The following is a 17,411-nucleotide window of genomic DNA, read 5'->3' as shown; positions in this document are numbered from 1 at the left end:
TGTTAAAATTGCAAAATTGCAAAAAGCAAGGCCTAGTCCACTAAGCCATGGCCGGCCACCTTTGTAGGCTTTTTAAGTTGATATTTTCATTATTTTAATGCCAAATAATTCAAACCTAACCCTAGTGGAATGCTATAAATAGATAGTGAAGGCTTCAGGAAAATTACACTACACATCAGAAAAACCTAAGCCTCCTCTCTCTTCTCTAGCAGCCACTCTCTCTCTCTCTTCTTCCTTCATATTTCGAACCTACCTTAGTGATTAGAGTAGTGCCCACACACAGCAAGCAATACCTCAATCATAGTGAGGAAGATCGTGAAGAAAGATCATCAGCAAAGGAGATTCAGCATCAAGGATTCAGATACAGAGATCCAGGTTCAGATCTTGATAATACTCTGCTACAGAAAGGATACAAGGGTTAGAGATTTGAACGGAAGGAGTCATTTAATTCCGCTGCACCCAATGTAAGGTTTCTTAAACTTTATATGTGTTTAATTTATCGTTTTAGAAAGTTATTATTTAGGATGTTAATAAACATACTTGTGAGTAGATCTAAGATCCTAATAAAATAATTTCCAACAGACAATAGTGTAAAGACAAAAAAGGTGTAAAAATATTATAAGCTAGGTTTCACTATTACTATCATATTTCCTCAACATTATTACCATTAGATGAACAATCAAGAGCTAGAAAAGTATCCCTACCATAAAAATAAAACCAAAATCTCTACCATAGACATTTCCTATATAGATTTACGTATCTCCTTCAAAAATTGTATGCTATACATATATATACCTACATTTATGAATTTTTATAAATTTCTAATAGTTTATTGCTAAAATTGTTAGTTTTTTATTTACTTTTTAATAATAGTTTAGGGTTATTTTTATTCATTAACTTCTCAACTCTCTAACTTTACATTTATTCTTTCTCATTTTTTTAGGTAAACGGTAAGACCTTAACCCTATTAATTCATAGACATTTAAATAGGTTCTCATCTCTTTTTCAATCTATTTACATAATCATTGTCTCTTTCATAGCTATTTCAAAAATATTTAAGTGGAACAATTATATGCAACTAAGAATGTATACTATTACTTGATCGGTATATGATTGTGTATATATATATGTGTTACATTATTATATTTTTAATCAATTTTATTTTTGTCCATAATTTTGTATTTATTATTTTTATTCTTGAGTAATTTTGTTGATAGAACCAATCTTGATGATAGAAAAATAGGATCTTTAATGGAATAAAAAAATATGATGAAGAAATATTTTCTTAATTTTGAGTAAGTAAATATATTATTCTATCAAACAATTATATATAATGAGTTTTATATATTCTTTTTATTTGATAGAAGATAAAGGTATAATAAAAATTAAATTTGATGATGCTTAGCCAATATCTTCGATACTAGTAATGACAATAATTTTGAATGCAATGTCTATTAAAAGTGAGATAAAAATGATAATAAATTTGAAGAACTATAAGTGAGATACGATAATAATAATGAATTTGAATATAGTGACGCTACAAGTGAGATATAGTGATTAAAACGACCTTGAATATAGTAGTAATTACAAGTGAAATACGGTTATGATAACGGCTTGAACTTTTTTTTTTTTCAATTTACATAACTAAAATATAGTTTTTGCCTAACTTATCACATTAAGATAAAATTTTGTGGTTTACAGCGTTTAACACATTTTTAATAAACACATTCAGGAATTATGATTTTTTTCTATTTTTATTAGTTATAAATTTTTTTAATTTTAAATATTTACATAGACATAGAAATTAGATATTTATTTATATTTCTTAAATCATATTAATTAATAGTTTTGTTTCGATTTGTTTGATGAGTTTATTTTTTATAAATTTACATAGAGAAAAGAAAAAATTATTTGAATTAACTAGATTTAACATATTATTTATAATTTGAAATTATAATAAATATCAACTAAAAATATCTAACAATTTGTACTTAATTTTAAATATTCTCCGTATTATAAATACTTTAAAATTTCAAGTTTTGAATTTTATTTTATCATTTAAAATTTTTAAAATATTTAATTCATTAATAATAATTCAAAAAAAAAAGTATAAATTATAATTATATATTATTTAAAAAATAAAATATCTCACAAAAATTAAAATTTAAAACACCATACGAAGAGGGACTATGTTAGTGTTACCTAGTATATTTATATAGAACACTTTTCAATGTGTATTATCTATTGGGAAATTCTACAATGCACCCATTTAAAATGGATATATTGATGCACCCTTATCTGTTTTAACACCCGAAATAATATTTTATTCAATTTTTTTTTTCATGGTCATGTACGTTATAGTTATTTAAGACATCCTGCAAAATTTTAAGAAATTTAAAAAAGTTTAACGTGCCGAAAAATATGTTCAAACAGTATGTTGCACGCGTAACTATTTTATTTTATACGCGTGTAAAATAGACAGTTTGAATATTGTTTTCTATATTGTAAATTATTCTGAATTTCTCAAAATTTTGTAGGTTATCTTCAATAGCTATAACAGATATGAATATGAAAAAAAATTAGACTAAAAAATTCTTCTGGATGCCGAAATAAGTCAAGGGTGCATGAGTACACTCCTTTTAAGGGGGTGCATTGTAGAGTCACCCTTATCTATTAATGATTACTAAATAAAGTTAACTATAAATATAAATTTTTAAAATAGTAAACCATTAAATTTTGATCTAATGACAAATAATTAAAGAAAAATTTGAATTTTTATGCTTAATTTAGTTACTTAATTAAAAAAAAAAAAAATCTATTTTTACACTATATAAAAATTATATTTTATCTAAAAAATACTTAACCCAACTTTATCTATTTGTTTGCCAAAAATATATTTTTTTAATTTTTTTTTTCAACCGATGGAACAACACTAGCCCAAGTAAAACTGAGATATTTTTCTAATTAGACAGAAAAATTAAGTATAAAAACTTAAATTTTTCTAATAACGCATTCATGAGTAATACACATTAAATGTACACAAGATATATATATATATATATATAAACAAGTTTATCATATTTTTTAATATTTTGTTTAAAATTATACATAAAAATAAATTGAAAACTGTTTGATATAATTTTATTGTCAAAATAATTTTCATATATATAGTTCTTTTTTTTTTTTTAATAAAAAATCATTCTAAACATGAACTTTACTAGTTTATAAATAAATAATAATAAAAAAAAACAAATCAAGTTAATATGTTATACTTGATATTTTTAATTAAGGGCTAAACTATTATTGGTGGGGACAAGAATTAGATGGGGGTTTGTTATTTTTCCCTCCCACATGGGTCTCTTTTTCTAACAACCCCATAAGATGTTAACCAAGCTATGCTTGCTAAGAAAGCTTAACCTATTATTTTCTTTCCTGATTCTCTTATTGGGAGGTTGTTGAAAGCTAAGTAAGTTAAAATAACTCTTTTATGGATGCTCGCAAAGGTTATTGTGCCTCGTTTACTTGGCAGAGCCTTTTATGGGGAAGGAAATTGCCTAAACAGGGACTTTGTTGGAAGATAAGTAATGGTAAATACATCTTGACTGTTATTTTCGTAGTACAGTCTCATATTTTTATAATAATAATAATAGTTGTTGAAATATTGACAAAATGCATTATTTTCGTGATGAGGTTACTGTTAATGCTATCCTTAGTGTTCCTATTGGTGACTTTTCTAGTGATGATTTCTTCATTTGGGCACACCATCATAATGAAAATTTTACTATTAAGTCTCCATAATATTTAGCTAAGTCTTCCTCTGCTCTTCCTACTTCTTCTAATCCTTCTCAAATCAATAAATGGGAGAAAGTTTTTTGGAACCTTAAAAGGAAAAAAAATCGGGTATGGTGGCTGTGGTGAAAGATTTTAGAGGGGTGGTTGTTGCTGGTTTATCTTCCTCTTTTCACACAAAACTTTTCCATTTATATGCTGAAACTGAGGCTATGCTATGTGTGTAACATTAAGGTGTTGTAATAGACTTATCACGTTTTTTTTTTTTTTTTGAATAAAGGATTTTCATTAAAAATTAACAGGCATCAGCCTTAACAATGTCACGCAAAGAAAGCGGAGCATTTAGCTCGTTAAAAATACAACCTGACGATAAATAAGACGCCCTAGCAAGACAATGGGCAGCCCTATTTGCAGATCGATTAACATAAGAAATAAGGACATTATTCGAACTAGCAACAATAGTACGACAGTCCTCAACCAACAAACCAAACTGGGATGGCATATGCACTGAGCTATTAATTGCTTGAACAACAACTAAAGCGTCAGACTCAACAGCCACCCTACCCCAGCCCTTGCGCTTTATCCAACTTAGCGCCTCCTTGATGCCAATGACCTCAGCTATTTCAGCAGAAACACAACTCCAACGACTCTCAGAAATAGCTTCAATAAGCTTACCATGGTGGTCACGAGCAACACAACCGAAACCAAACTTTTGGTGAGCTTCAAAAGTCGCACCATCGACATTCACCTTGACCGTATACTCATCAGGTTTACGCCAACTATTACTTTTAGAGATATCCCCCATAGCAAATAAAGCATTAGGAGATTCTAATTTAGTAATTTTCCATTGGCCAAGGACAGTTTTTGCCGACTTCACTACCTCCAAAGCAGACCGAGACTTGTGGTTCCATTGCACTTCGTTGCGAGCATGCCAAATACTCCAACACACCATCGCAGCCTCTACACTAACCTCCTCACGGCCATCAGCTAGCAGCTCAAAAAACCAGCTGCTAAACTCGGCAATAGAACCAGGAGCCAACTGGTTAACCGCCGAAAGAGCCCAGCAAGATTGAGAAAATGGGCATTCCAACAACACATGTACAATAGTCTCCATATGTATATTACAAAAAGGGCACAAGAGATCTACATTCACATGTTTTGAGTGAAGTTGTACCTTAGTTGGGAGGCAACCAGAGCACGCACACCAAAGAAAGTGATGAACTTTGGGAGGAATGGGCAGCTGCCATAGATGCTTCCAACAGTTCTCATCTTGCAAAAATAACCAATTCCCACTTAAAGATTGAAGGAACTTGTAGGCACTTTTAACCGAATAGAAGCCCGAGGACTCCATGCTCCAAAACCACCCATCTATAGCCCGAGAAGAAGAAAGTTGGATGCTTCGAATCAACTGAATATCTCTCTCCTCAAACATATCATTAAGAAGCTCAACATCCCAAGATCTTTCCCCAACAACCATCAAACTCGAGACATTGTGATCAACTAAACCAGGATTACTCGTCAAGACATAAGAATTAGAATCATTTGGAAGCCAAGGATCAAGTAAGATACTAACCGAAGAACCACTTGCAATAGCCCTTCTTGCACCGGCCCTTACAAGCTCTTGAGCGGCCCAAATGCTTCTCCAAATAAAGCTTGGATTGGATCCCAATTCAGCGTTAAGAAACGAACCTTGTGGGTAATATCGAGCCTTGTAAATTCTCGCCACTAAAGTGTCCTCCATAGTAAGCAGGCGCCAACCTTGCTTTCCCAAAAAAGAGAGATTATAGGCCCGAAGATCACGAAAACCAAGACCACCATAGTGTTTATGTTGAGAAAGCTTTTTCCAACTAGCCCAACTCACGCCTCTGCTAGATGAATTAGATTGAGATTTCCACCAAAACTTCGCCATCATCCCTTCAAGGCTTGTGCAAACTTCTTGAGTTAGGAGAAAAACACTCATTGCATAATTAGGAAGCGCTTGAGCCACAGACTTTATCAACACTTCCTTGCCAGCTTTAGATAAGAATTTAGTCTCCCAACTAAAGATCTTCTTTTTCATTTTTTCCTTCAAGAAGCCAAGAATGGCGTTTTTGTTTCTTCCCATAATGCAAGGAAGACCCAAATAGAAGCTATCATCAGAAGCGGCATTTAAATGCATCAAACCACACAAGTGATCACGAACCACCGAGGTAACATTCTTGCTAAAGAAAACAGAGGATTTAGCAAAATTTACCTGTTGACCCGAAGCAAGCTCATAACTGTGTAGTAGCCGCAACACACTTTGAGCTTCATTATCATTGGCCTTGCAAAAAACATAGCTGTCATCTGCAAAAAGCATGTGAGAAACCATAGGTGCACCCCGAGCAACACGACAACCAGTTAACCAATGATGCCTCTCATAATGCTTCAACAACAAAGAGAGACCCTCGGCACAGATCAAAAATAAGTAAGGAGACAATGGATCTCCTTGACGCAATCCTCTAGACGGAGTAATCGGCCCCATAGAATGACCACCATGAGTAACATCATACGAAACCGTAGTCACACAAAACATGATCAACTGAACCCAATGTTGAGCAAATCCCATACGAAGCAACATGTTCTCAATAAAACTCCACTCAACTCGATCGTATGCCTTACTCATATCAAGTTTAATAGCCATGAATCCCTCCTTCCCTACTCTCTTTCTCTTCAAATAATGCATAATCTCAAAAGCAACCATAATATTATCAGAAATCAAGCGACCCGGAAGAAAAGCACTTTGGTGACTTGAGATCACCACAGGCAAAACTTCTTTAAAACGGTTAGCTAACACTTTCGAGATAATCTTATAAAGCACATTACAAAGAGATATAGGGCGCAAATCAGTCATAGACTCCGGATGTTTTTTCTTAGGAATAAGCACAATATTAGTATGATTTAACTCTCTTGGAAAAGAATTAACAACAAAGAAATTCTTAACAAGAGTGATAATATCATGACTTACAGTGCTCCAACATTTTTGATAAAAACCCGGCGTCATGCCATCAGGACCCGGAGATTTATCCGGATGCATCTGAAAAAGAGCTCGACGAATCTCCTCATCAGAAACCGGTTCTAACAACCGGTTGTTGTGTTCACTAGTAACAGCCGAAGGAACACCTCCTGGTCCGAGACAGCTGAAGCAGTAAACAACGTGGTAAAATAATCCACCATAACCGAAGGGAGTCGTCCTTTCCAATCCACCCAAACACCATCTGAATCTTTAAGCTTTTGGATGGAATTGCGACGTCTTCTAGAAGTAGCTGAGGCATGGAAATACTTAGAGTTACTATCCCCTTCACGCAACCAAAGTTGCTTGCTTCTCTGCTTCCAAAAAATCTCACGTTGCAACAACACACTATTCAAGTTAGCTGAAGCATTCTTGTAGTTCTCAACCGACACCCCATCACGGCCCCGCTTCCACTTTTGAACCTCAAGCTTACACTCTTTTATTCTCTTAGGAAAATTCCCCGAATAATCTTTTCCCCAATGCCATAAAACATCACCACAACACTTGATCTTCTCCATAACACCCCTCGGCTCACCATTGTCCCAACAACTTTTAACAATCTCATAAAACAAAGGCTCTTTCAACCATGAATTTTCAAACCGAAAGACATGCCTCTTAGCAACCACCACTTCATTAATCAAAACTAAGTGTAAAGGAGTGTGATCCGAAGTAGACACCTCTAAATTAAAAAGTTTGGCCAAAGGGAAAAAATCTAACCATGATTGAGTCACCATCGCCCGATCAATACGCACCTCCACCCAATCCGGTGAACCTCTACTTCGCTCCCAAGTGTACGGGTAACCATAAAGCTCGAGATCATGTAAGCCACAATCCATCAAGGTGTCATTGAACCCGTCAACTAGCCACCGGGGATAAGGATGACCACCTTTTTTGTCTTCTTGAGAAGTAACATTATTGAGATCACCTATGATACACCAAGGCAAACTTGACTTGTTCTTTAGCTCCCTTATAAGATCCCAAGTTCTTTTTCGTAATGATCTATTCGGCTCAGCATATATTCCCGTCAACCGCCAATGCCCTTGGTCACTACCACAAACAACTACATCAATATAGGACAACCCATACTCTAACACCTGAACATCCTCCTCATCCTTCCACAACAACGCAACACCCCCACTCTTTCCTTGACAGTCCACCGCCAATGCTCCTTCAAAACCAATCGCCACACGCATTCTTTCAACAACATCCTTCTTTGCAAGAGTTTCACACAAAAACAAGTAACTGGGCTTCTTTTGGACCACAAGGTCCTTCAAGAATTGTTGAGCCCACGGGTTCCCAAGCCCATGGCAATTCCAGGAGAGAATACTCATGATGATGGGTGCGCCTGCACACCATGGCCCACCTGTGAATCGTTTTTTGACCCATTAACACCAACATCCTCAATAACAGCCTTAGCCGAACCCCCCTCCACATGAGCTTCAAGGCCCACACGCCCAGTACGCCTCCTCTTACTTTCCATTAACACAACCAAATCTTCCTCAATATTTGCATCATCATCACTTTCCATAAATTCTGAATTTCCATCTATAGCCGATTGCCTAATCTCCCTCCCACTTTCCTTAATTATTTCTTTCTTTTTGCTCTTCCCTAAAATCATGGGATCATGATCACCAACATGGTCAACACAATCAACATCCATGATCTTTGGGATAGCCTTAACTCCATGACGATCTTCATTCACACGCCCCCCACCACCACGGCCAGCCGCCGCACCACCCTCCTCGGCCCCACTCCGAAGCCACTTAGCACCAACTAAGTAATTTTTCTTCTTCAGATCCGCCCGTAGCGCCGCACCATATGGTTTGACCAATTGATCAATAGGTTGATCAAAACGTTTAGGACAAAATCTATCCGCATGCCCGATGATGCCACAAACAAAGCAAAAGGTAGGAAGATGTTCATATTTAAAATTCGCCCAAATCCAATCCCCATTCTCCTTGCAAAGTTTCATCCTCCTCTTTAATGGTTTTTCGATATCCACCGTAGTACGAACACGCAAGTACTCTCTCCAAATACCATTAAAATTCTTAGGATCCGATTTAACATACGTACCTATATAAGCACTCGCACTCCGAACCACCTTTTCCAACATATATCCAGATTTCAAATCATGAATCTGAACCCAGAAATCAAGCTTGTGAAGCGCCACTTCCTTAGGATCTTCTCCCTTATTCAGACGATGAAAAACAAGAGGGCTTCGATTGAACGTCCAAGGGCTACCATCTATAACGGTTTGGACATCCAACTCATGGAAAAACTGAAAAAGATAACGATTCGTACCCAACTCCTTAATAAAGACACCCTTACCCGGCTGCCAAAGAGAAGCCATTAAATGGCGCATTGCATCAAAGTCCATCGGTCGACCCGTCAGAAACCTCCCCACCAAACATCACCGATCGTCGAAAGTCGTCTCATCTCCCTCATCGTCTCCCCCAATCAGAACACCCGCTTCCTCATCCTCCAAACTAATCTGAGCGTACTGCTCATTCAAATCGAAATCCACGTGACTGCTCGATGCCATGATGACCAAAAGACAAGATCTTGAAGACAACCTTAAAAAACTTTAGAGAACTTTCACCAACATGTCAATAGACAAGACTTTTAGCATTTTTATGTAATATAATTAAAATTGAAGTAAAAAGGTGTCAAGCTTTGACTTATCACGTTGTTTCATTCTAATGAAGTTGCAACATGTTAAAGAAAAAAAAAAAACCATTAGAGAAAATATAATATTTAAAGCCTGTGTAAGATAATTGATATCGCCCATTTAAGCTTTAAATATAGTTTGAAATTTAGTCATAAATAAAAACCAGTATGTTACACGGGAAAAAGAATTTCCTTCGGAAATATTGTACCCTTGGCTTACTTTTTCTTAACTCTTTCTCTTGGTTTTCAAAACTCTACACATATCATACATCATAGAAGCTGCTATAATGCAGTGAAAACTAATACCAATGCTTGATAAGGTTATAAAAGGGCATTGATGACACTAGAAAATCTACTGTGTTATTGTACAAAAGTTGCTTAGTTTGGTAATTCTGTGCTTTAGAAATTTATAATCAGTACCAGCAGTCTGCAACTTCTTGTTCAGGTGGCATATGTTGCTGCTGCTGTTGTTTTGGAGGACCAGAAGTTTTTGGAATTCCTCCAAAAGCATCCTTCCCTGGTTTTGCTATATCCACATAAATCAGCCTTCCACCAAAATACTGAAAAAAAAAAGCAGAAAATGAGTTTTCCAAATTTCATTTTGATAATTTTTTTTACATTATGATCAAGAGGGTGGTAAAACGAACACCTGATGATCCATGCTTTCTATGGCAAGCATAGCAGCGTCTTGACTTGTAAACTGGATGAAGGCAAACCCTTTTGGCCTTCTTGTCATCTTGTCCTTCCCTAGTTTTACTGTCAGTCATCAGCAAAGGTAGAATTTAGTGCCGATAAGTATAAATAGCTTGTGTAGCCCGTAGTTTCTAGAATGGTTTAGGAAAAAAATATACTTACATTCGGCTATCTGTCCGAAATTTGAAAAATTCTCGAGCAAAACCCTTTCACTGGCAGAATATGGCAGATCTGCACCACAAATTTAAAGACCACAACATCAGAATTTCGGGAAAATTCAGTGGGGTTTTCGACTTAATGTCTCTTATTGGTCATTGGAATCTATACATTCACAGTCCTAGCTTATTGGATTGCTTCCCTGCGCATGCATCACCAAGAGCTCTATATAAGAGGACACCGTTGATGAGTAATAAATAATTCATGCATGATTGATATCAATGAATGGGACAGAAAAACGAGCGAAATAACCAGAACCATGTAAATAATATAGTTGTTGATGGTATCTTCGTACAAACAAGAGCTCCATATGAGAGGAAACTTGAGTATATAATTGAATACAATGCTTATTGTAGGTGTAACAGAAATGGGGCAAGACTGAGAAATAACTGGTGCATTCAAGACAAGACAGAAATCTTTATGCCAATTGTTATCCTAATAAATATGTAGGAAATATAGGCATAGACAACACTTGCTCGATAGCAGGAAGACATTAGAAAATAGAACCTGCATCACTAGAGGACAATCAATTCTGGACAATGAGGGCGGAATAAGTTCAGGCTCCACTCTAAAGTGTACTGTTGAATATATTTTTAAATATATACATATATATATATGTTATCTAGTGGCTGTTAACTCTGCAATTACCAGTTTCTGTACTTTTTCATTCACCATTATGATAGTTCTTTTTCCCGCCCATGTCCTTCAACCTTCATACAAGGGTCTGGGTCTTTTGTAAGGCATTGGATAATGACATAAACTTGTACTGAGAATCAATCAGAAGGCCTGTGACAGTGCTACCCCATGGATGTAGGTCTGTACTTGGGACAAACCAGTAAAACCGCTGTGTTCAATTTTTTTTCTGTTGTGGTGTGTGAGATCGTGTGAGAGTAACAGAATTAATATATTTATTTACAAAGTTCAAAATGCAGTACCAGATATAAAACAAACAAAATTCCAATTTTAATTTTCAAGCCAAAAAGTTCATCTTAAGCCAAGAAAAAAAAAGTCATAACATCTACCCGGAATTATTAAACTGACAGCAAACATAGACAAGTAACATTTTCCTTTGGCATCCCAACGACTAAGGTTCTGTAAATTTCCAGCATTTATGGGAATAGGTTCTTGATCGGAAAAGTGTTAAGATTTCAAGTTATCTAGCCTTTCAAATGAAGAGCTCTGCTATGAAAAAGAGATTTTTTGCCTACAACATGTTACAGGAGAGCTAATATAAAACTCAAGGAGGGGAAAACATCTAGGGAAATTCAGAATTCACCCTAACAGATTCAAGTTTCTGACACCCCTGTTAAGGAGTAGGAGTATTCATATGTGTAAACCTGAAATCATATAAGAAGTTATCAGAACATTGCTATTAGGCACCTGCGGTACCTAGTTTCACATAAAGGTGACACCTTACGATTAGTTAAATTATATGGGACTTGTGCACAATAACGATATTACAATCCCAAATCAGATTCCTTGCCAAGACACCCTCAATTCCTAACTTGTAGTCAATATGTGGTTTAAGGGTTACAAATTTCAAGGTTGAATTTCAGCCGAGAGGAAATTTCTTCTTTGTTCATCAATTTTTGGGTCAAACTGTATATCTAGATATTTTGCTTGAAATACTCATTTAACTCCTTATGGATTAAAACAGAAAGATTCTTCCATTAGCATATGGTAATTTAGGCATATGCCAATTTGGTTCTCAAACTTTATCAAAGAACACAAAAAACCTTTTTGCATTTCCAAGAGAAACATTTCTTTAAAACTAAAGTTGTTCTCAGCTTTAAACGCTTCTTTTAATTTAATTTCACTTCAATTCATACCAACTTTTATTTCAGTAAATGATTGATATCAATTTTGCGTCTAACAATAAAATAAAGGGGTTTCTCTCCACTAAGGCTTCACCTAAAGTTCTTCTTCTCTAATAATACTGTATTTATCTGGTTCAATCATAGCAAGAGATAAGAAATTTCATACATTATAGTTTTTAATTCTATGGTAAATGGGGACACCTCCGCCCAATTCACAATTCCAGCCATATCCAATTACAGACACAAAAGTATACAAGCAACGTACAATTTGTACTTCCTAACATACTTCTTACCATAAAGTTAGTTTGAAGTGTATATGATAATGAAAATGACCCAGATAGGAAAACCAATGAACTTCCGTAAATGAGAGGTCACAAACATCAAATTAGCAAACACTGAAGAGACCCAATTAAGATATATATACAGAATGAAAACAGCGTTTAGATGAAAGAGAAAGAGTAGATTACTTTTGACTATGATTCTGCTGGCAAGAGGATAATCGAAGAAAGATGCTCTGAGCTTTAAAGACAAAGACTGGCTTTCCGGACGATTTGTGATGGAGATAGGAAAGAGTCGAACGGAGTTGGCGTGGGAAGGGAAAGAGACAGTTGGTGCTAACATGGTTGGTTCCTAAGATGGGCCGAGCCACCGTCTCTCCAATTTCCGACTCTGAGCCACTCAAGTAAGTAAGCGACTGTCGTGTTCAGCAAATTAGTCTATAGAATAATTTAATGAGTAAATTGCGCCAAACCCCAACAACTTTTATCAACAATTAACCCCTAAAATCTATTTTTAGCGGCAAATTATATCATGTTAACATTTTGTAATTTTTTTTATTTTTTAGTATTAATTTTTTTTTTTTTTTTTTTGAAAAGAACCTGAAAACTTTCATTGAAATATAAAGTTTGGGTAAAGAGTGATTAGGCCAAAGAGGAAGGTAAAGAACCATTCCATATACACTCATTGTCTAATAATCCTAAACTTGCCTTTACATGATGATGAGCTAACTTATTACTATTTCTTCGTACATGAACTATAAGCAAGTTGGGATTGAACAACAATGAGTTTTTAAAACAATTAATAACATCACTAAGAACAGAATTATTACAATAAGAGTTGTGTATTTTATCCACCACGCTTTTGCAATTCGAAGCAATAATCGACACCGGCAACTTAACTACTTGAATCCATGAGAGAGCTGCTAGGATTGCTTTACCTTCTGTCACTTCGGGAGGGATTACACCTAAACAAGGGCCCACAAAACCTGCTTTGATATGACCGTCAACATCTGTAGCCACAATTCCATAACTGTGCTTCTTGGAGTCAAAATCAATGGCTGCATCAATATGAACTATCCATTGTCCAGGGTAAAACCGAGCCCCCTGATGGTTCTTGCTTTTTCTCATGTGAAGACAATTTAAACTGTTCACAACAGACATTAGCATAGTCATATAAATAATTAGTAGCATGATCAAAAAGTTGCATAGGAGAGAAACCCTTTTTATTATGAAATATATTTAGTTTGGTGATTCCAAATTGCCCAAATGAAACAAAATAGTAGAGCCAAGTCATATTTATCATATAATTCAAAAGCACCAGCGATAAACAAGTGAAAATCCCTATCTTTATGCGTATTATAATAGTTGAAAAACTTGGAGTGCTTCCAAGCTTTTTTAGCATGATGACACTCAAGGATAGCGTGTTCCACAGTCTCCATTTTCAATTGTCAAATGGGAAAAACCGGGGAGGGAATGATATGTCTAAAGAATAAAGAGGAGGCAACAGACATGGAATGAGAGAGAGCGCGTCAAATCAGATGTTTAATCTTAGGGGGCCCACCAGAAGACAAGAGTTTAGACCAGAAAGACTTATTAGTATCAATAGAGGAAGATGTGGGCATATCTCTAGATTTCAGAGCTAAATGGTAAGCAATTTTAACATTAAAAATCCCTTTAGGGTGAAAGCCCCAAATCAAAGTTTCATTGAAGTTTTGGCCAGAAATTGGGACATGAAGAATTTCATCAATGAGTGTGTTATCAAAGTAATCTTGCAGCTTACCCCGGTCCCAATCACCAGAAGGGGAAATGAAAAAAGACAGAAGTGGATCTGGAGGAGAAGAGGATGAGTAAGATTTGATCTGAAAGCCAAGGAGCCAATGATCCTCTATAGTACTGATATCCATACCGTTTTCCACCTTCCAAATTAATCCCTGTTTGAGTAAATCACGTCCCCACAGAAGGCTTCTCCAAGAAAAAGAGGGCCTATGACCAAGAACAACTTCAAGAATACATGAATTAGGGAAATGATGAGCTTTAAAGATGTGACTCAATAAAGAATCAAGGTATTGAAGAATTCTCCAAGCTTGCTTAGCAAGCATGGCCTAATTAAAATGAGTTAAAAATCGAAACCCCAAGCCTCCTACAAATTTAGACTGACAAACACTCAGCCAGTTCTTCCAATGGACTTAGCGAGACTCCTCAAAGGATCCCCACAAAAATTTAGAGCTCATGGATTCAATTTCCTTAAAAATATTTGTAGGAATACGATAATAAGCCATGGCATGTGAGGGGATAGCATGAAGGACAACCTTAATAAGTGTTTCTTTACCCGACCTGAAAAACCATTTATGATTCCAAGAGTGGAGGACAGTGGCGATTTTATCATTGAGAAAAGTAAAAGCTAGATATTTCACACGAGAGAGACATTGAGGCAGACCCATATATTTAGTAATAAAAGGCCGATTTTCCAGCTGAAAAGTGCTAAAGAATAAATCCCTAACCCCAACACAGGTGTTTGGAGAGAACAAAATAGAAGATTTGGCAAAATTTACCATTTGTCGAGAGGCTTTGGAATAAGTGGTAAGTGCACAATGCAAGGCCTCACAAGAGTGTTGATCAGCAGAGCAAAATAAAAAACTATCATCTGCAAAAATAATGTGAGTTATGAAAGGAGCATGCCTAGAAATAGCAATTCCTCAAAGAAGTCCCCTATCCTAATAGTTTTAAAGAGTTACAATAAGACCCTCAGAACAAAGGATAAACAGATAAGGGGATAAAGGATCACCCTGCCTAAGGCCACGAGTAGGTCTGATAGATCCATGAACCTGTTCATTAATAGAGAAAAAAAATTGAAGCAGTGGTCAGGCATTTGAAAATAAGGGAGACAAAATGGATAGGGAAATTAAAATGAAACAGAAGATGTCTCAAGAAATACCATTCAACCCGATCAAAGGCTTTAGCCATGTCAAGTTTAAGGGCAACCCATCCCTGCTTACCCACAAACCGATTAGTAACAGCATGCACAAGTTCATTGGCTATAAGAATGTTATCCTGAATGACACGACCCCAAAACAAAAGCACTTTGACAAGGGGAGATAATCTTATCTAAAACCAGCTTAAGCCTGTTGGCAAGAACTTTGGATATGACTTTATAAAAAGTAGTGCAAAGACTAATAGGCCTAAAGTCTTTGAGTGAATTGGTGTGTTATTTTTTACGTATCAGAACAATAAGAGTAGAGTTGATATCAGTATAATCAACCCCCCTATTGAGACAATCAAGAACAACCTTGGTGAAATCATCACCCAAGACAGACCAGTTTTTCTAGTAGAATAATGCGTTAAGAGCATCTAAGCCTACAACCTCGTCCCCTGACAGTTGGAAAACTGCTTTCCTCACCTCCTTAGCAATGAAATCTTGGGCAAGAAACTCAATTTCAGGGTTCTCTAGCCCAAGGCCCAAAAAAGCAAAGATTGAAGTGTTGGAAATATTTTACCAGGATCTAGATTTACTACCAAGTATGTTTCATTAACATCCTAATATGAATTCTAAAACAATGAAATAAACACATATAAAGTTTAGTAAACCTTACATTGGGTGCAGCGGAATATAATGACTATTATGTTATACAGCTAGATGTTGTATTTACTGTATTTATCTTTCGAGATCTAACACTATTATATTTTTCTAATGGTGACAATCCATTAGGGATTTGTCCCATTAGAACAACAAACCAAGTTAGACCAACAATGAAGATTCGAAATTAAACTACAATTTAATAACAGAAAATAACAAGGTTCAATATAAATTCATACACAATTCAGAAATTATTAAACATATAGCAAGTAGGAATGACAAGTGAAAATACTAAAACATACAATCCTAAATAATTTCCAAGGTCTTCAACAAACTCATATCAGTGTCCCGTTTAGGCGAGAGTCAGTGATACCATCCATTGAATAGAGTTGTCAGCTCATCTAAAATGATAAACATTCTAGCAACCTTTTATTCGATCAAGATTGGAATCCAACGTTGTCCCGTTTAGGCGAGAGTCAAGGCTATTCTATCTTATGAGCTTCTACCATTGTTTCATACTCTTGCAAGTCTTATACAGTCGCCACCATTAGGGTGATCAATACTATATAAAAAACTTACAAAAATACTTATCTTTTGAGATTAAACGGTGCTAACTTGCTAATGAACGTTCCTCCATTAGGGAGGATTACTCACTAAAACAATAGCTATGTAAAACCAACAATGGAGATCGAATATTCTAATAATAAAGCTCATTATTTAAAGTGTATTTTCTTCTAATATTTATTTTAATCAATTTATTTTAAATATATATTTATTTAATTAAACTTTCCAATTTAGAATAAATTCTAAATATAAATTTTAATTTAATATTTATAAATTATACTTAGATTGATATGAAAATAACATGAATTATTTCCATCTTAATAATAATTTCCAATAAATATTTAGAAAAATATTCAATTTAAGTTGTTTCAAAATTAATTTAAATTAATTTAGAACTCAAATTTAATTTTCTATAAATATATATTATATTTCGAAAAATTGAAGTATATAAGAATACTATTTTCGAAATTTCTTGTTAAAATAACATAAAAATAAATCCTGGAAAAATTATCTTAATTTTATGTTGGCCCAAAATTAATTTACAACAAAAATATAATTTTCCTATTTAATTAAATATTTAAGAAAAATTTCAAATATTTAAGTATCATGATTAAGAATCAACTTAAATATTAATTTTCTGTTTAATTGAATAGCACTAGAAAAATACTTCAAGCAAAACAGATAATATCTATCTAGACTTTCACTGACTAATTAATTCAATTTCTAATTATAATATATTTTAATTCATTTATTTTAATTAATCATTAAATGAAAAAATCATT

General features: G+C 34.8%; 1 protein-coding gene across 1 annotated transcript; it reads right to left on the bottom strand.

Moving 5' to 3' along the window:
* Positions 1 to 9,614: 9,614 nt before the first annotated feature.
* Positions 9,615 to 12,980, bottom strand: LOC115698290 (organelle RRM domain-containing protein 6, chloroplastic). The gene is made up of 4 exons (XM_030625504.2): positions 12,681 to 12,980; positions 10,343 to 10,411; positions 10,137 to 10,243; positions 9,615 to 10,047 (listed from the first exon to the last, which is right to left on the bottom strand). Exons 1-4 carry the CDS (start codon positions 12,832 to 12,834, stop codon positions 9,901 to 9,903), a joined length of 477 nt encoding a protein of 158 aa, XP_030481364.1. The 5' UTR covers positions 12,835 to 12,980; the 3' UTR covers positions 9,615 to 9,900.
* Between the last annotated feature and the right edge of the window lie 4,431 nt (positions 12,981 to 17,411).

The sequence above is a fragment of the Cannabis sativa genome, chromosome 7, assembly GCF_029168945.1.
Source record: "Cannabis sativa cultivar Pink pepper isolate KNU-18-1 chromosome 7, ASM2916894v1, whole genome shotgun sequence".
Lineage (NCBI taxonomy): Eukaryota > Viridiplantae > Streptophyta > Magnoliopsida > Rosales > Cannabaceae > Cannabis > Cannabis sativa.
This window is presented reverse-complemented; position numbering and strand designations above follow the sequence as displayed.

Coding starts and splice junctions, on each gene's coding strand:
- LOC115698290 (XM_030625504.2), bottom strand. CDS start 12,834: ATGTTAGCACCAACTGTCTCTTTCCCTTCCCACGCCAACTCCGTTCGA. Junction 10,412..12,680: donor CAGCAGAATCATAGTCAAAA/GTAATCTACTCT, acceptor TTTGTGGTGCAG/ATCTGCCATATTCTGCCAGT. Junction 10,048..10,136: donor TAGAAAGCATGGATCATCAG/GTGTTCGTTTTA, acceptor TTTTTTTTTCAG/TATTTTGGTGGAAGGCTGAT.